Source organism: Gastrolobium bilobum, unplaced genomic scaffold (genome assembly GCF_033153095.1).
Source record: "Gastrolobium bilobum isolate Gb01-03AN ecotype WA unplaced genomic scaffold, APGP_CSIRO_Gbil_v1 utg25066, whole genome shotgun sequence".
In the NCBI taxonomy this organism is placed as follows: Eukaryota; Viridiplantae; Streptophyta; class Magnoliopsida; order Fabales; family Fabaceae; genus Gastrolobium; species Gastrolobium bilobum.
This window is the reverse complement of record NW_026895575.1, coordinates 22,035-41,781: the sequence shown is the minus strand read 5'-3', so window position 1 is coordinate 41,781 and position 19,747 is coordinate 22,035. Positions and strand designations below refer to the sequence as shown.

The window sequence follows — 19,747 nt, the reverse complement described above, 5'->3', positions numbered from 1 at the left end:
TAAAATGTCATTGCAGTCTGCATTAATAGGGGAGTTTATCATCAAGAATGCATAACCTAACCTGTTGATCATCATCATTCTCTGCATGTGCTATTCCAAGCAGTCTCCACCCTTCAGCATTTTCAGGGTTTTTCAAAACTTCAGCTTCTAATGCTAGAACGGCTTCACTTAAAAGTCCTTTCCTGAATAGGTCTTGGCCTTCTTTTAGTGGATTCAGATGGCCAACATAAGGATTTAAATCTGAGAAAACATACACGCCCCTTGAACTATCTAACTGCTGCTTGGCAGCAACTTGCTCATTTAGGAACCTTCATATAACCCCCAAAGAGATTCTGATTAGTTCAAGGGAATACTAGATTGACGAAAAAGAGAGGGCATAATAAATCCTCCAAGCAACTGAATAAGTTCAAACAATAATCGTAATCTTTAAATAAGATCTGGCAATTCTTTTGAACACATTATGTACCACTTAGTTTGCACATTGAACCAACAGGATCCTGCAGTTAGTTTGACGAATATCGTATATTGGCATCTATACTTGAAAAAGGGAATGGTTATAGTTACTACCATTTTAGCCTTACTACTTGATTGGTTACCGTTGGATCAATTTGAAATCAACGGGTAATTAATTTTTTTCATTTTTCAACCGTTGATTTCAAATTGATCCAACAATAACCAATCAGGTAAAAAGAGTAATAAGGCTAAAATGTAGTAAGTATAACTGTAAAGAACCAATTCAACCCAATAGCTTAAGCTATTAGATGAGGTTATATTAATGGTTTTATATATCTCTAACACGCCCCCTCACAAGAGAGCCCATTGAGCTCGAAAGGTGGATGATGCATCAGGCCTAGCCTACATGTGCTAAGAAATTCCACAAAGAAAATGGGGGCAGCGAGAATCAAACCCGAGACACCGAGGCTCTGATACCATGTAAAGAACCAATTCAACCCAAAAGTTTAAGCTTTTAGGAGAGGTTATATTAATGGTTTTATATATCTCTAACAATAACCTTCCCCTTTGAAAAATGTCAAACCAAAAGTCATTTCTCATTGATATAATACAAAAGTTGATTGGCGCACCATGTTTACACAGCAATTTTCCAGATCCAATCTAAGTCTAGACATTATATTCTTCCGGTACAAATAAAACTGGAAAGTAACACACTAGAAAGTTTTGTATTCAAGAAGTTTCTCTCCCAATCATAATCTTCTACATTTAGAATAGTGATTAACAATATTTTCACAAAGTTTCTCTTCCTCTCTTCTCTCTTCTCTCATCTCTCCCTCTCATTCTTTCACTCCTGTTATGTGTTATGTATAGGCGTAGATAAGAAATAGGTGTCCATGTACTTTAAATTTTTTACGTTGTTCGAAAGCCACTTTAATCTGGAATAAGAAGGCAAAGAAAAACATATGCCTAGGATAACATTCTCTTATTTTCGGGAAAAAAAACGAAAAAGGAAATCAAGAGTGGGTAATATGAAAAGGTGTATTTTGTCAATCTATCCAGTGGATAGTTCTTTATGTTGAAAAAAAAAAAAAACATTGCAATTTAGTCAGTAGGGAAGTTCAACTTACTCATCGTATGCATGTGCCCAACTATCAGAAGAGTTCTCCCCGAAGGCTCCTTCACCAATTTGCTGACCAAATTCCTCTGCCCAGTCATTAACATGCAACTTTGAGAATTGATTAACCCACTGATCATCAACCAATCCATGCTGCTGTCTTTCAGTTGTAAATTCATTCGCCCACTGATCAGGTCCATGAGAAACCTTGAATCGACAAGTCAGCATTCAAAATTTAGAGGAAAAGGGCTCATCAATTAATTAATCCTAACTTGCTTGGCACTTTCATCACTGTGTATTTATAATAAATTTCAAGAATTAGAATTAACCGTGATGTGTCAGACTTGCATGAGTAAAAGGATGGCCTATTGCATGAAGCTACCACTATTCTGGGGAGTAGGGAGGTTCAGATATATGCAACCGTAGTAATGCATGGAGAGGCTATTTCCCCAACTATAGCCCTTGACCACCAGGTCACAAAGCAACCTTACCATTGCATCAAGACTCAACCCTCAAAACTTTAATATGTGTACAACAGAACCTAGAAATGGAAACATCTTAACACCCTATTCAAATGATTATGCAAAAGCTTGGCACAGCGTTACAAGCACAAGTAAGAAAGCTGGTAAGTCTACAATGTTTAATCGTCTAAAAAAAAAATCATTCTTGGGAATCAAAGTGATAGAAACCAAACAAACACCTGGTTTACCATACAGATAGAGCTCCTTAAGAACTCTCAATAGAAAATTCGAATTTATATTTCTGAAGAAAAGGAAAAGTAAAAGCACCTATCGACCAGGAAATCTCATTATCACCCTCAATCAAAGCCTTCAAAATCTTGTTTGAGTGAAACCCAATACAGTATTCTCCATAAAAGCAAACAGCACCCCAAAATTGTAAGCAAAAAGACCTAGATAATCGTCCTCAAAAGGATTTGCAGATAAATTATAAATCTACTCAGTGAAACTACAATTCAAGTAAGCCCCTCAATTCCTACAAACTCCATAACGAAATTTGATCTGCAACTGCATCTTAAACACATCTAAGATACTCAGAATTACAACCCTATCCAGCTAATCTAAACCAAGCATTCTCCCATAGTAAAAATATTAGCAAACCTGCATTGAATCATTTGCCTTAATTCTATTAAACGTGAAAGACTATGACCTTGAGTTTAAAAAGGAGATTTACATAGAGTGAGCCACAAATTCTGTGTGTTGCAGTGCACGAAGCCCTTTGCCTAATATAATTGAAGCAGAATGCTTGCATTTTCAGGGGCAATTCTTTAACCCAAAACTTACCCTGGGATAGGATAATGTTTTTGGTCTCTCTGTGGTGATTGCTAATGTTTCAAAGGAGTAGCAGTTTCTGACTTTTACAAGAATTGGGCAGCCTTGCTGCATTTTTTTTCACCTGATGTATTTTCCCCCTGCTTTGGGTATTTTTTTATCTTCCCTTTACCCAAACATTCCCTCTTATCTTTCTAATAAAGTTATGCGTCTGTCACAGAAAAAAAAGGTGGTTACTAGTAATGCACCAAAAATAAATGGCCCGAGTGTCATTTAGTAATTGTTATATTAGTACACACAATTTGTGAGTTTGAGGGGAATGTTTGGTATCACAATAATTCAGAGCCTTTTCACAAAGGAAACTGTTTACATTCTCGGTAATTTTCTGTCTCAAACTTTTACTTATTTTTATGTCATCAGGTTAACAGTAACCAAAAACTATTCTTGATCGGGCTCTAGCCCCTCTTGTGTACCAAAAAAAAAAAAAAACTATTCTTGATAAATCTTAGTTTTTTAACTGAATATATACCAATTAATTATAAAAAAAACACATGCAAAAGAATATGGTTTCAAGCTCACTGCACATGCCTTATCATTTAAAAATTCACCAGCCCATGCATGGCCATGATTATATTGCTGCTGGTATTCTGCTGCCCAATCTCCAGAAGCAGGTAATGCACTCTCTTTAACTTGATTGTCATCAATAATCAATTCACCACGACTCATCTTTGATACAAACTGAAGAAACTTTGAGTTCTGCAAGCCACAAAAGCATGTTATTGAAAAAAATTTATTTCAAGAAAGAGAAAAGAAATGCTACAAGAGGATAACATTTCTACTTAACAAGAGCACAAAAATATAGCACAGAAAAAACAAGTTCATCAACACAAAGCTTGTTATTTCTTCCAGACGACTTTCAAGGATATCCTTTGACAAATATTATGGCATAGCACCAACAAAGAGTCTGTAAAACCAATCTTATCCCACAACAGATCTAAGAACACAATGAGCACTCCGCATTAACCAAAAACACCATGGAGAAGCATAAACAACAAACCTGCATGAAGTTTTTCCCTCCTCAATCTTGTAATCTCTCTTTTCTTCTTAATAGTTTTTTTAATAATTGAACATTTTATTAGAAAAAGAAAGAGTATGAGACATATGCCTCAAGCAGTCAAAGCACATGAAAAAGATGAAAATAAGAGATACATAAGATATCATAACAAGAGAGCTATCTATTGTAAATAATTATTATTATTTTATTTATTTATTATTCTATTCTAAAATCTTCCTTGGGCTTAGGCCATTAGGTCATTTAGCCTCTTTAAATAGAGAGCCCTTCTACAATTGTAAAACACAATTTGTCAATATAATATTATACTTCCTCTTTTCAAGTTGGTATCGAAGCTCTCGATTCTGAGGGCTCTGCTTCCACGACTGTCGCCTTTAGAGCATAACTCTATTTGTTTGCCTCTCGCTGCCACCGGAAAATTTTCCGAAGACCTTTTGAACCGAGAGGACCTTTGTTTGAATTTTTTTCTACGCACGTACTTTTTTTTCTACGGACGTACTATTCACATGAACTCAAGTGTGTTTATACCCCTCAACAAAATGGAGTTGCTGAAAGAAAAAATGTCACCTTGAAAAGAGCCCAACTTTTCCAGACATTTGTTCCTAGTTCTTATTGGGAAAAAGCCGTGTTAGCTGCAGCCTTTTTGATCAACCGCTTACCTTCACGGGTCCTTAACAATACCCATCCTATTCATTCCATGACTTCCTTCTTTCCTTTTGTTCCCATTTTGCAAAATCTTCCTCCACGAGTATTTGAGTGTGTTGCCTTTATCAATGTTCATAAACAACATTGCAATAAGTTGGATCCTAGGGCTCTTAGGTGTGTCTTCCTTGGTTATGCCCTAGATAAAAAAGGCTACAAGTGTTATCATCCTCCGAGTCAATAATTTTTTATTTATATGGATGTTACCTTTCATGAACCTTAGTCCTTTTTTCCAGGGTCCTCATCTTCGGGCGGAGAGCAGTTCTTCAGAAGACTCATCCCCTTCCTTCTTTGAGTCTAGGTCGTCCTTATCTACTCCTACACCCTTCCCTCCGCGTCTACTACTGATGTGTCAAAACCTTCAAGTACACCGGAGATAAGAAAAAATTTGACAACTAAATTGTATATCAGAGGAGGAAACAACCCATACTGCTTTACCAACAACCTCAATCGTCTGAATCACTGGTAAGTTCTGAATCGTTTGTTTCTGAACATGATATTATTGTCTCTTATGACTTACCCATTGCCTTAAGAAAAGGAAAAAGATCTTGCACCCAACATCCTATCTCTCAATTTGTTTCTTTTGCTAACATTTCTATGCCGCACAAAAGCTTTATGTTAGCACTAGATTCCATTTCCATCTCAAAATCAATGCACGAAGCATTAAAAGATGAGAATTGGGTTCGGGCCATGCAAGAGGATATGAATGCCTTGGAGAAGAATAAAACATTGGAGGTTATTGATAAACCCAATGGAAAGAAAGCAGTAGGGTACGGATGGATTTATGCCCTAAAGTACAATTCTGATAGGACACTTGAGAGATATAAGGCTCGATTAGTCACCAGGTGTTACACTTAGACCTATGGCATTGATTATGAAGGAACTTTTTCCCCAGTTGCAAAGATTAATACTGTGAGAGCCTTGTTGTCCCTTGCGTCCATTACAATTGAGATATAAATCTGATGGTACCTGCACGTTCCTGGGTGAAATTGTAATAGCTAGACAATTGAAATACAAAATTACCAGATCTACTCATGGTGCTATCAGTATCTGAAATACATCTATATTGCCATTATATTCATAATCAGCAAACTAACCATGTTCACTGTCATCATTACAAGTAGTTATACTGTTTACTTCCTACACAAGTGGGAATGGAAATACAAGAACAACAATGAAATACTCACAGCAACTCCATTACAGACCAACAAGGTTCTGCAATTACAGACTCCAAATGAAATAGCAAATGCAACAAACCAATATTACAAACACTGTAACTTTAATTGCTACTAATACTAATATTCCATACTCCTAACACCATCCACAAATCAAACCCGTTTGCAGAGAGTGTTCTTCCTTTTCCTCCAAGTTGGTGAATGATTTTCATGCCTTCCTCTTCTCTCTCTCTCTTGCATATAACTAACTTCAGTCACGCTGCCCTCCCTCTCCAATTCTGCCTTCTCCATTCAGCATTCGCCAGCTGTCCATCTCTCCATTGTGCATAACTAACTTCTCTTTATACATCTCTTGGGTCACAGCTTCTGATTCCTTGTGTTTGTCAGCTGGGCTTGGGCCCGAATGTTGGACAATTTGAGCATAATTTTGGCTTGTCTCACTTCTTATTTCTTTATCTTTCCTCTGAGCTACATCTGGTAGTTGGGCTGCACTACTTTTAGTCCTCTTTCAGGTATACCTTCGTGGATAAGGCTCCAAAGGTCCATCAATACCCCCTCCTTTAACAAATACCTTGTCCCCAAGATGGAAAGAAGGAAAATTTGTTTGCAGCATATCTAAATCTTCCCAAGAGTCTTCACAACAAGGCAGATCGGCCCACCTAACCAGTACCTCCACTTTGCCATTTAATAACCTCTGTGCTGTCAAAATTGCTTGGGGCTTAACTTGTAACTCTAACATCGCAGTCAGCCCTTGGGGTAACTCCAGAATAGGTACATCTGGGTGGACAGCCTTTTTCAAATGTGAGACATGAAACACAGAATGTAACTTAGAGTCCCCTGGCAACAGTAATTGATATGCAACAGGACCCATCTTTCGAATAATCTCAAAAGGGCCATAAAACCTTGGACTTAATTTTTGGTTTAAAAACCGTGCAAGAGAGCGATGCTTATAGGGCTGCATTTTCAAGTACACCCTGTCCCCTACCGCATATTCTACCTCTCTTCTCCCCTTGTTGGCCTGGTGTTTCATTCGCTCCTGGGCCATACACAGATTTTTTTTTCATATCCTCCAAAGCAGCATCCCTTGCTTCAACCCACCTGTCAAGAGCATCAACAGTAATGCCTCCTTGATTCAGTTTTATCACAGCTGGAGGGTCTCTTCCAGAGACTATTTTAAAAGGCGTCATGTGTGTAGATCTATTATAAGCAGTGTTGAACCAAAACTCAGCCCATGGGATCCATTTCACCCATCCTTGCAGGTGCCCATTTATAAAACAACGCAGATAAGTCTCTAGTGTTCGGTTCACCACTTCGGTTTGCCTATCGGTTTGGGGGTGATAGGCTGAGCTGAACTTCAAATGAGTAACTGCTGCCTTGAAAAGTTCTCCCCAAAACTTGCTCACAACGACACGGTCTCTATCGGACACAATAGATCTAGGAAAACCATGCAGCCGTACAACCTCTTTGATGAATAGGACAACAACCTGTTCAGCAGTATAAGGATGAACTAATGTAATGAAATGGGCATATTTTGATAAACGATCTACAATCACCATTATTGTATCCATACCACCTGATTTAGGCAATCCTCCAATAAAATCCATTGAGAGATCCTCCCACACTTGCTCTGGGACCAGTAGAGGCTGTAAGAGCCCTGCGGGTTGTAAACCTTGATATTTCTGCTGTTGACAAACCCCACACGCTCGCACATATTCAGTCACATCCCTACGCATCCCTTTCCACCAAAAAATTGTTGCAATCCTTTGATATTTTCTCAGCTCACCCGAATGCCCCCCCCCCCCCCCCCCCCCCCAAAGGAGAGTCATGAAATTCCCTTAATAAGATAGGGATATGCTGAGATGATTGAGGGATCACCAACTTATCATGACACCATAGGCAACCTTTTGATACTTTATAACCTGGATGAGAGTTAACATCTTGCATAACTTCCATCAAAATGGATTTAGTCACTGGATCAGCAAGCACCTCTTCGGCCAATTGCTGCAAATCTGGGCTAGAAACCATAGATATGGCCCTGCAGTCCATCACCCGTGATAAAGCGTCTGCAGCTTTGTTTTCACAGCCCGGTTTGTATTGCACCTCAAAATCATTACCCAACAATTTTGTTACCCATCTCTGTTGGCCCTCAACAAGCAATCTCTTTTCAGTTAAATATTTTAAACTTCTTTGGTCTGTTCGGATGATGAAGTGACGTCCCAAAAGATAGTGCCTCCATTTCTGAACAGCAAACACAATTGCTTTTAATTCCCTCTCATAAACAGATAATGCTTTAGATTTCTCCGAAAAAGCTTGACTTAAGAATGCTATGGGACGATTTTTTTGCATTAACACAGCTCCCATTCCTACACCAGATGCATCAGTTTCTACAATAAATACATCAGCAAAATCAGGCATGGCCAGTTCCGGTAATCTGAGCATAGCCGTTTTTAACTCTTCAAATGCTGCTTGAGCTTGATCCCCCCAACCAATATTGTCCTTTTTTAATAACTGTGTCAGAGGACGAGCAATATGGCCATAACTCTTCACAAACCTTCTATAATACCCCGTCAGTCCTAAAAAACCACGTAAGCCCTTCAGATTTTTGGGAATAGGCCAATTCTGGACTGCCTCAACCTTCTTAGGATCTGCACACAGCCCCTTGCCAAATATGATATGACCTAAATATTCTAATTTTTGCTTCTCAAAACTGCATTTTTTTTTATTGGCACATAGATGATTTTTTTTTAACACCTCCAGTACTAGCCTTAGATGACCAACATGAGTAGCTTCATCCTTACTGTAAACCAATATATCATCAAAGAAGACCAATACAAATTTACGAAGGAAAGGTCTAAATACCTCGTTCATCAAAGATTGAAATGTTGATGGTGCATTACGGAGCCCGAATGGCATGACCAAGTATTCATAGTGGCCCTCATGTGTCCTGAATGCTGTCTTCTCAATGTCTTCTGGCCGTATACGAATCTGATGATAACCAGATTTTAAATCCAATTTGGAAAACAACTGTGACCCTTCTAATTCGTCAAGGAGTTCATCAATAACCGGTAAAGGGAATTTATCCGGAATCATCCCTTTATTAAGGGCCCTAAAGTCCACACAGAACCGCCAACTTCCATCTTTTTTCTTCACAAGGATCAGTGGGCTTGAGTAAGGACTAGTGCTAGACCTAATCCACCCCGAAGTTAACATTTCCCCCACAAATTTTTCTATCTCCTCTTTCTGATAGTGAGGATAGCGGTAGGGTCGAATATTGGGAATATCAGCTCCTTCCTTCAACAGTATCTTATGATCACACGCACGCTCAAGAGGCATTCCTGTTGGTAACTTGAACACCTCTTTGTACTCATCCACCACTCCCTGTACTTCTGATGACATACTGTCTTCTTTTTCCTCTCCTTGAAACATCGGCTGAAGCTCCACGTAGTAGCTTTCAGCCCCCTTCCTGACTGCACTGCCCAATCCTTTGTAAGACACACGTGTCTTGGATAGCTGTGGGTCTCCCTTGATTTCAATCATCTTCCCTTTCCACGGTACCTTCAAAATTGACTGACGAAAATTGGCCTGGATGTCCCCAAGCCCCTCCAACCAAGAGTATCCTAGAATAACATCCACTCCACCAAGATTAAACAAGAAAAAATCTTGGACAACCGGCATACCTGGTAATGATAGTAATAATCCTTTGCACGTTCCACGACTCTGAGTTTTGTATCCATCGCCCATCTCCACGGAATACAACGCGGCTTCTTCTACCTTCAACTTCATCTCTGCTGCGACTTGCCAAGCAAGGAAGTTGTGGGAAGCTCCGGTGTCAATTAGCACCGTAACCGGACGCCCCTGTACTTCACCCCACAATTTCAAAGAGTGATTCGATGTCAACCCCACTAGGCTGTACATGCTCAGGCTCATATTTCTTTCATCGTCTCCTCCAATCTCTTCGCAGGTAACCACGCTTTCGATTTCTTCCGTCAGTGCTTCCCCTGATCCCAATAACATGACACTCGTGCTCGCATTTTGACACACGTGGTCGGGTGAGTAAGGTGCATCACACCTAAAGCATAGATTCTTTCTCCTTCGCTCTAGCCACTCATCGGGCGAGAGTCTCTTGTAGGTGGTACCACGGACCCCTCCATTAGGATTAGGGTTCCTTCTCTCTGAATGTACATTCGACACCCCTCCCTTACTATTGTGCCCATCATTGTCCCCTATCCCATCGTTTTTGGGTTGCCCTACCGATGAGGTGGATCCTCTTGACACACTAACACTTAGCCCATTCCTCCCTCCAGTATTCTGATTGTTGGGCCTGTTCTCAGAATAATTAGCGGCCCGATTGGTCAGGGCTGGTCTTTGATTGAGCCCACTAACATACCCATGGCTATTCACATACCCCTTCGCTGGTGCCCTCAGCTTCTCCTTCACCTTCTCCCTTTCTTCTATCCTCTGTGCCAGGGTCATCATTCTCCCCAGTTCATTCAAGTCATGGAGTCTCATCTTCGCTCGGATATCTTCTCTCAACCCATTAAGAAACGCTGCTCTAATCATCTCTTCCTCTACATGCCTTAAAGGAGCTGATAACAGTTCAAATTGCTCCCTATAATCTGCAATCGTCCCATCTTGTCGAAGACTCATTAATGCTTCATATGGATTCCCCGAAGATGAGATATGGAAACGTTCCAACACTGCTAAACGAAAATCATTCCAACTCATATTCGGATTCCTGTTCTCCCACCATTGAAACCAGTTGAGTGCCCTTCCCTCCAAGCAAATCGCTGCTGTCTCCACGTGTTCTTCTACTGGGATGCGATTGATCCGGAAATATCTCTCCGCCCGATACAGCCACCCATAAGGGTCATCTCCATTGAAATATGGTACCTCTACTCTTCGTGCTCGTTCCCCATCCCTGATACGATTGATTCTCTCCCTTTCGTTTTCACCCCCATTTCCGTCGCCATTCATGGTTCTGTCTCTGTTTCCACTTCCCTCCCTCGACCCACGGTCTTCTGCTCTCAACACGTTAACTCCGTGCACGAGTTCCATCATGGTAGCACTTAATTGTCGAATGGATTCTTCGAGTCCTCCCATCCTCTCATTTTCCCTAACTCTTCCTCTCTCTAATTCTTCCAGCCTTGCTTCCATCCTGGTCAGTACCATATACTTTTTTTCTTTCTTCTCTTTTTTTTTTTTTTTTTAATTTTCTTTTCAGGATCAATGGAGCTCTGAGACCAAATTGATGGTACTTGCACGTTCCTGGGTGAAATTGAAATAGCTAGACAATTGAAATACAAAATTACCAGATCTACTCATGGTGCTATCAGTATCTGAAATACATCTATATTGCCATTATATTCATAATCAGCAAACTAACCATGTTCACTGTCATCATTACAAGTAGTTATACTGTTTACTTCCTACACAAGTGGGAATGGAAATACAAGAACAACAATGAAATACCCACAGCAACTCCATTACAGACCAACAAGGTTCTGCAATTACAGACTCCAAATGAAATAGCAAATGCAACAAACCAATATTACAGACACTGTAACTTTAATTGCTACTAATACTAATATTCCATACTCCTAACACCATCCACAAATCAAACCCGTTTGCAGAGTGTTCTTCTTTTTCCTCCAAGTTGGTGAATGATTTTCATGCCTTCCTTTTCTCTCTCTCTTGCATATAACTAACTTCAGTCACGCTGCCCTCCCTCTCCAATTCTGCCTTCTCCATTCAGCATTCGCCAGCTGTCCATCTCTCCATTGTGCATAACTAACTTCTCTTTATACATCTCTTGGGTCACAGCTTCTGATTCCTTGTGTTTGTCAGCTGGGCTTGGGCCCGAATCCCCTTGTTGGACAATTTGAGCATAATTTTGGCTTGTCTCACTTCTTATTTCTTTATCTTTCCTCTGAGCTACATCTGGTAGTTGGGTTGCACTACTTTTAGTCCTCTTTCTGGTATACCTTCGTGGATAAGGCTCCAAAGGTCCATCAAAATCAATTTGACGTGAAGAATGCTTTCTTTAATGGTGAGTTAGAAGAAGCGATCTACATGGAAATCCCGCCTAGTTTTGATTATGTGGATGGAGAAAATAAAGTTTGTAAGTTAAGAAAAGCCTTGTATGGATTGAAGCAGTCCCCTCGTGCCTGGTATGGGAGGTTTACTAAGGTTATGATGACCTTAAGATATAAACAGAGACAAGGAGATCGCACATTTTTCTTTAAGCACTCCCAAGATGGGAAGCTCATTGTGCTCCTTGTGTATGTTGATGATATAACAGGTGATGATATGGCGGAGAGACATATTTTGCAAGCAAGACTAACCTCTGAGTTTGAAGTTAAAGACCTTAGGAAATTGAGATATTTCCTAGGGATAGAAGTAGCTCATTCAAAGGATGGAATTTTTATCAGCCAAAGAAAATATGTCCTTGATCTTCTTAAAAAAGCAGGAAAACGGGGTGTAAACCCTCTAGTACTCCTATTAAGCAGAATCACAAGATGAATTATGAAGAGGAGAGTCCTCCAGTTGATAAAGGATAATATCAACGGCTGGTTGGAAGACTGATATATCTGGCTCACACTAGACCAGACCTAGCTTATCTTGTTAGTATTGTCAGTCAGTTTATGCATAATCCAAAGGAGAAACACATGCAGGCAGTGGAGAGATTTTTTCAATATCTTAAGCCACTCCTGGTAAAGGACTGTTATTTCGGCATAATGGCAATCTTTCTTTTAAAGTTTATACTGATGTTGATTATGCTGGATCTATGACTGACCGTCGATCTACCACTGGTTATTATATGTTTATTTATGGTAACTTAGTGACGTGGAGTAGTAAGAAACAAGATGTGGTTGCCAGGTCAAGTGCAGAGGCTGAATTATGGTAACTTAGTGACGTGGCGCTCGGCCGCTGCACCGTAACGCAACTCCGCTATAGCGCGCTAAAGCGGGCTATTCACAAGTATAGATCGGACAAATCATATTGAGGTCAACCGCCATTTCATCAAAGAGAAACTTGATAGCGGGTTGATTGTCATTCCATATATTCCCTCTGGGCGTCTATTAGCTGATATTTTGACAAAGGGACTTCCCTCAGATAGATTTCAAGAACTTACTAGCAAGCTGAGAATGATAAATATTTATTCTTCAGCTTGAGGGTGAGTGTTGTAAATAATAATAATTATTTTATTTATTTATTGTTGGATTCTAGAATCTTCCTTGGGCTTAGCCCATTAGGTCATTTAGCCTCTATAAATAGAGAGCCCTTTACAGTCATGAAACACAATTTGTCAATATAATATTATACTTCCTCTTTTCAAGTCTATCCCTTTAAAAATAACAAAGAAACCCCCTGGCACGGGCCATTAGCTTTTTTACACACAAGGAAACCAAGAGTAACAATCCTTTCTTACACTCTGGCAATAAACACCAACTACCACCATAACACAAGACCCTTATTCCTATTAAATTAATGGGAAAAATGTTTCTGCAGTTACTGCAGATAAGTTATCTGCATTTATTCCCAAAACGACATCGTTTTGGTATTGAAATCTTAAAAAGTTATAAATATAAAGACTATTATAACCCTGAAATAAATTAAAATTACAAAAACACCATAATTTCCGTCCCAAAACGACGTCGTATTGGACTTGCTGCAGATAAGTTCTGCAGTAAATGCAGAAAAAGCGAACCCTAAATTAATTCAGTTTATATATTCAAAAATATGGTTCCAAGAATAATTTCCCCGCATTAAGTAATAAACAAGGGATCAGCGTTAACATATTAATTCCTAAGGCTCCTCTTGTCCTAAGGGACCTCAACTATTGAATCTTATAATTTTTTGTCGTCCTCTGCCAGATCTCTATGACACCCTACACCAAAATGATTTCCAGTAGCACCCAGTGATCTTTCCTTCCTGTAAACACTAGAACTACCAATGCTAAATAAATTTCATTCAAGTGTCCAATTAAATACATTTTAATGTAATACATAGACATAGATTGTGCATGGCCTAGAATTTTTGTCTTGACCACCTGAAATTCAGGTTAACGAACATAATAACCAGATGCCTTAAAGTTGTCAAATTACTTATACAATTAGAAAATTTTGCTAAATTCAATATCTATCCACAATATTCACGTACCAGTTTCAACACTCATAATTCCGGGTTTGTTAAGAGTAAGAGAATTATCAATCAAGGGATTAATGTACAAATATTACTCCCAAATTTCTCAATTTATTTGTCAAACAAATAAGAACACCAATAAACATGTGTATGTAATAATGTACATTAGCAAGAACAGAAACAGCAAACATAATAAAAAAAGAGCAAAGTAAAAATTAGCAAAAAGCCAAAAAAACTATTGAACTTCTATCTTCATTGGTATCATAATAAAGTACTAGATAGGAATGAATTACAATACTTGTAAATAGAAATATAAGCCAAGTACATCAAATAAACCTGAAATTTAGGGTCACCATTTTGGGCCAATGTATTTGCAAGCATACGAGTCTGCTCCATTGCAGCAAAGTTTGACATGTTCGTACCTCGCATTTGATCAACAGATGACAATTGAGACTGCAGGATGAATAGCAAGAGAAGATAAGTTAAAAAAAATGAAGAGAAAATGAATTAAAAATAATAATATAAAGTTATATATAGAGGGTAACAGTGAGGAATTGATTAATGCAATACCTACAAATACCAGTATAATCCAATACTATGTATAGCAACATCGAGACTAGTGAAGAAAAAAGGCATTCCATCAAAGGGGGGGAAAAAAAAGAGATGCCTTCTTCCAATTTTGGTTATATTTAATTGCATGAATTGTTGACCTGGGTTCTACCCATTTTGGATGTTTTGATTGAAATTATAATAAATCTCAAAACAGGAAAGAAATCAAATGTCAACACACGATCTGATGAAATTCCTCATGCAGCTCTTTCTCATGATATGTGTGATACGCACAGGTGATGGATGCCAACATCAAGACCAATAAAAAAACAGGTCGTTGCATGAAGGCATGGTGAATTATTTTGAAGGGAATCCTGATTGAAGTGCTCAGGGGAGGAAACAAGGGAACATAAAAGAAAATGAGAGAAAGTAAAATAGAGAAAGAATATGTATTCTGAAGTTCATTACTATGAAAATCTTCTTCAACTGATCTTATAGTATCTCAAGCTAACTACTCATAACTGAATATGACTCAGCATTATAACAGTATCTGACTAGGCTAACAAACCATGCTTAACTGTAATGATTCTAACAGCTATAACAATTATCAGAAACAGTAAGAGATACAAAGCATGCATGTGTATGTGTGAGAGAGAAAGAGAACTGAGCTATGAGTGAATACTCTAAGAAAGCCTATGGCTGAAGAATGGAAAGTATTGATTGTGAAACTGAAACTGAAAGGAATAGCCCTACAATGGTGAAAAAGGCAGTAGAACCGTGCTAGGCCAGGAAAACCTAAAATTCAAACTTGGGAATCAATGGAGGCAAAACTCAGGAAGCAATTTCCACCAACTATAAGATGGACTTGCATAGGAGATTTCATGGATTGACCAAAAAAAGGTATTGCATGTCTAACATTATTTCAAAATTAAGAGTTTGCACAGCTTCGACTCAGAAATATAAGGAATCTTAAAATGTTTGCACTAGCATTCAGTTCAAGATAATAAGATTCTTTGATGCTCAAGAATTATAATTGCACGTCCATAGATTAAATGCCATGTTAATTTACAGATAAAAGACAGTAAGAAACTTCTTAAATTATAGCTGAAAGAAGAATAGTAAGGACTTCTCACATGTTCAAATTCAGAGACCCAACCATTTACACCATACTGCTGCTCAAATGAGTTAGCCCAAGAATCAGGATTATCATGTTTTTCCCTATGTTGACCATATTCAGCAATCCATCCATCTGAAGCACGAGCACCAAGTCTCGTGTTGCCCTGAGACTCATTCCAGTAATCCTCAAGCTCCCGAAATCTTTCAGGCATACGTTCCTTAGCATGAGCATTGCTATCAATATCTAGAGAGCATAGAAGTGCATTTACCTGAAAAGTAATTGCACGGGATAATACTATAGTCAAGCAATCAAGTCAAAAGAAATAGACAAAGACATCATTTTATTTTAGGACAATGTAGCAACATATTGGGTAAAAATCATTAGTGATCACATGAGGACATTTTGATCCAACACAACAACATTCCAAACACTTTATGAAAGGGAAATATTAGCCTCTAGAGGAAGAGCTTCACAAATTCCTGATATAAAGGTTTGGTAAAGATATAACCTGGGAAGTGATGCTAATAGGCATTTGACTCAATAAAATCAAAGGTCAGCTGAAATGTATGAACAAACAAACAAAACATATATGAAACTAGAGCTAGTCCCAGGCCAGCATAATCTAGTGTTAATTTGCACACAAAAAAATTAAAAATAAAAGTAAAAGTAAAAATCATCTTAATATAACATGAAAGCTAAAGGAAAATAAGGGAAAGAGGGAGAAAGTAAGAGAAAAGAGAAGGATTGGGAGGGGGGGGAGAGAGAGAGAGAGCTTCAGAGAAATCTCTTGTATTATTGACTTGAATGATTCTAAGTACAGTGAGTCCTATATATAGAGGAGGGCGAGGCTTGCTTAGTAAGCCAAGAGTCTGGTAACTGTTGCAACTGAAGCAACAGAAAGCCTGCTCGGCAAAACTAATTCTAACTGACTCTCAACAGGCCTGTAACCACTCAACTAAATCTATAACTACTCAACAGCTTACCAGCTGGAGTAGACAAAAATAGTCTAAGCACTACCACATCAGATACAGACCCGAGATTAACTGCATACGCATACTGGAACACATACTGGTATAGAAATGCAGTACAATGTGAAAGTATGCATATACTCTAATAAAATAAGATTGTACCAAGATATCTCTTGTGCAGCTCACATAAAAGCAGAGCCTAGGTGACCACCCTTGCACCAATTTTCAACATTGAACCGTAGCCCACAAACAATTAAACATCTCTCTCTCTTTTCCCTCAGTGACCAGTTCAATTTTTAGAGCATTAAGTCCGTATGCATGTAATGAAAATGAACCAAATAAGTGAAAAAGGAAACAAGGGATATCAGATGTAGGGTATTTTAATAAAAAATTTCCTTACTTGGGCATCGATAAATTCTTCGCTTTTATCTGCAAAGAGATGTCTGGCCATTATGCTACTACGGTCACGTATGCATTGTTTATCACCTTCAGATAAACCCAGTGATGGGAGAGGAGCAGGATGAAAAGGTATTCCACCACGACTGCTATCAAGAAATGAGTGCAAAAAGCTAGATAGAACTCTTTGTGGTGTCCCTGAGATATTGCAAAGAGAACAAAATCAATTTCATATCCCTTCTCTTTAATGTCAAATATCTCAAAGAATCAAATATAAGATAATCCAAACTCGGACAAAGTGAATGTTTGGTTCTACTTAATTTCTACACAACAAATACAATCTCAGCCAAAAGCCCTCTCTATTTCTGATTCATTTTAATTATAAGCTTAGCTTCTTCTTTTTTAGATCAAATAACAAGGTAATTAAAAAAACCACTCGCCATTAAACCCAGACTTGCCAAGTTAAAGGGTGAGAAAAACACATGTACGCAGTCTTATCCTTATATTTTTATTCCAAAGAGACTGTTTCTTGTATTCGAACCAGCAGTTATACCACTACTAGAGGCTCGCTCGCCCTCTTTTAAATAAGGTAATTCAAACTATACCGTCCAATGTTGGTTGATGAAGCTGGGGAACTGGTCCCCTAAGTTGAGGAATTGGAGTATGGCTAACTCCACCCTCACGCTGTATCTCATCCCACGTATCCTCAAGCCCAACCGCACCATCACCACCACCCGCAGACCGGAACCTATGCAAAAACTCCGACCCCTGTCATTCAAACAAATAAACAAACACGTTCAGTTCAATTTTCCATGTAAAGTGGTTTTGATTCATTAATTTTAAATGAAAACAACAACAGTAACAGAACGGAACCTGAGAATTAGAATCAAGAAATGGCTTATCGAGTTCAGAGCCAGGAAGCTGAGATGGAGTCTCGGAGTAAAATTGTTGAAAGGGAGGACCAGTTGGAGTGGATGTAGGAATCTCCTGCAACCTCTCCTGTATTTTATTTTTATTTTTCACAAATTAAACAACTAATTATAATTAATTGAAAAATTAATAAAAAAATGAAGAAGATTAAAGAGAAGAATGAGTTGGTTAACCTGAGTCTTAATAGAGTAAGAGCCAATAAGGGCGTTGGCGAGAGCATTAAGAGGGTTAGTTGAGGAAGAAGATGAAGATGGGTCAGGACATGCCGTTGAACCAGTTATAAGGTCACGCATCGCCATATTCCTGAGATAATTAGATAACTGCGTTTTCCAGGAATTCCTTCTTCTTCTTGTTCTTGTTCTTCTTCTTCTTCTTTGGTTGCTGCGCTGGTTCTGTTGTGTTTATCGTTTACCCTCTTTTATGCCTTTTTCTTATCTGTGTGCTTTCCTATGCTATGCTTGTCATATACTGGCCAATCATTTTCTGTTTTTTCTTGGGAAAAATAATATCTTTAATTAAATGTTGGAAAAAAAACATGTGTCACTTATACAATTTTATATAGAAATTAATATTTTTTATGTTATTGAAAATAATTTTATCTTTATATACAAAAAAAAATATATGAGATTCATCATTCATGGGGTCCCATATAAAGAGAAGATGGAGAAAAAAAAATGACTTTTGAAATAAAATTATCTCCTAAAAAACATTAATCAATTTTACGGTCTTCTGTTTATAATATTTTCTTTTTCTTTTTCTGATTTCTGATTTCTGAAAGAGAGAGAATATATTAAATCATCAAATATGCAACGAAACATATTTATTTTGCTTAAAATGGCATAAAATTATATTAATTAAAATAATAAATATTTTTTCATTTCATTTAATTAATATATAATGTATTAAGTACATTTAACTAATATATATATATATTATACGGATATTTTTTAAAATGCAATTTGAACATAAAAGAATACACATAATTAATTAAAATAAAATTTCAAAAAAAATAAAAAAATATTTAAAATAAAAAAATATGTATAGTCAATTTAAAAAATAAAAAGTGGAAAAATGTATATTGTTTTGTAAAAGAAATAAATATTAAGTCATTTTTAAAAAAAATATTTTATATATATATATAAATAAATAATATTACTTGCACACATTAGTAGTAATAGTATTAAATATAAAAAAATTCAATAAATGCGGGATGGTTAACAATAACTACTTAAATTCTTGAATCAAAAATTCAATCTTTGCAACAGTACTTTGAGAATTCTTTGACTTTAATCACACAAAATTCAAATATGGAAATTATACTTACAATTTATTTTCTCTTGCAACCGTCATATTTATCGTTTGATTAAAATCAAATTAACGGCTCTCATTTAATATTATTTTATAATCGTTGATTTAATTTTAATTTAATAATTAAAAAATTATTGTAAAAAACTATAAAAAAAAAAAAGGTTAACATCTCTCAAATCCATCTCCAAATTGCAAAAATAATATGCATATAGACAAGTAGCATAGAATTGAACCATAATTTAAAAACAGAATCTGTACACATTGGTGTGTGTGCCATGGAGTAACGAAGTAAGAAAAAACAAATAAGAACTTTGTCTGGTTGAACAACGGAGTTGAAAAATTAGAATCCAAGTACGTGAGATTTGGAATTATATCAGAATTTATAATTCCATGTTTGAGTTTCACATGAAATAAATATATAATTTTTCAAATATAATTTGATTATTTGTATGTATCACCTACTTATGTGTTTTAAGAAATTTGTAAGTGTGTTATACAAACAAACAAAAAAAAAAAAAAATTGTAAGTGTCA

General features: G+C 37.3%; 1 protein-coding gene across 1 annotated transcript in view; it reads right to left on the bottom strand.

The window, feature by feature from the left end:
* The window catches only part of LOC133317369 (peroxisome biogenesis protein 5), a 53,815-nt gene extending 35,501 nt beyond the window's left edge, over nucleotides 1-18,314 (bottom strand). Inside the window, exons 1-9 of the mRNA XM_061519229.1 lie at nucleotides 18,081-18,314; nucleotides 17,851-17,976; nucleotides 17,583-17,745; nucleotides 16,982-17,175; nucleotides 15,630-15,881; nucleotides 14,284-14,400; nucleotides 3,445-3,612; nucleotides 1,581-1,774; nucleotides 62-308 (exon numbers count right to left, since the gene is read on the bottom strand). Coding sequence (XP_061375213.1) covers nucleotides 62-308; nucleotides 1,581-1,774; nucleotides 3,445-3,612; nucleotides 14,284-14,400; nucleotides 15,630-15,881; nucleotides 16,982-17,175; nucleotides 17,583-17,745; nucleotides 17,851-17,976; nucleotides 18,081-18,206 — 1,587 coding nt within the window. The 5' untranslated portion in view covers nucleotides 18,207-18,314. The remainder of the gene's footprint in view (nucleotides 1-61; nucleotides 309-1,580; nucleotides 1,775-3,444; nucleotides 3,613-14,283; nucleotides 14,401-15,629; nucleotides 15,882-16,981; nucleotides 17,176-17,582; nucleotides 17,746-17,850; nucleotides 17,977-18,080) is intronic.
* Between the last annotated feature and the right edge of the window lie 1,433 nt (nucleotides 18,315-19,747).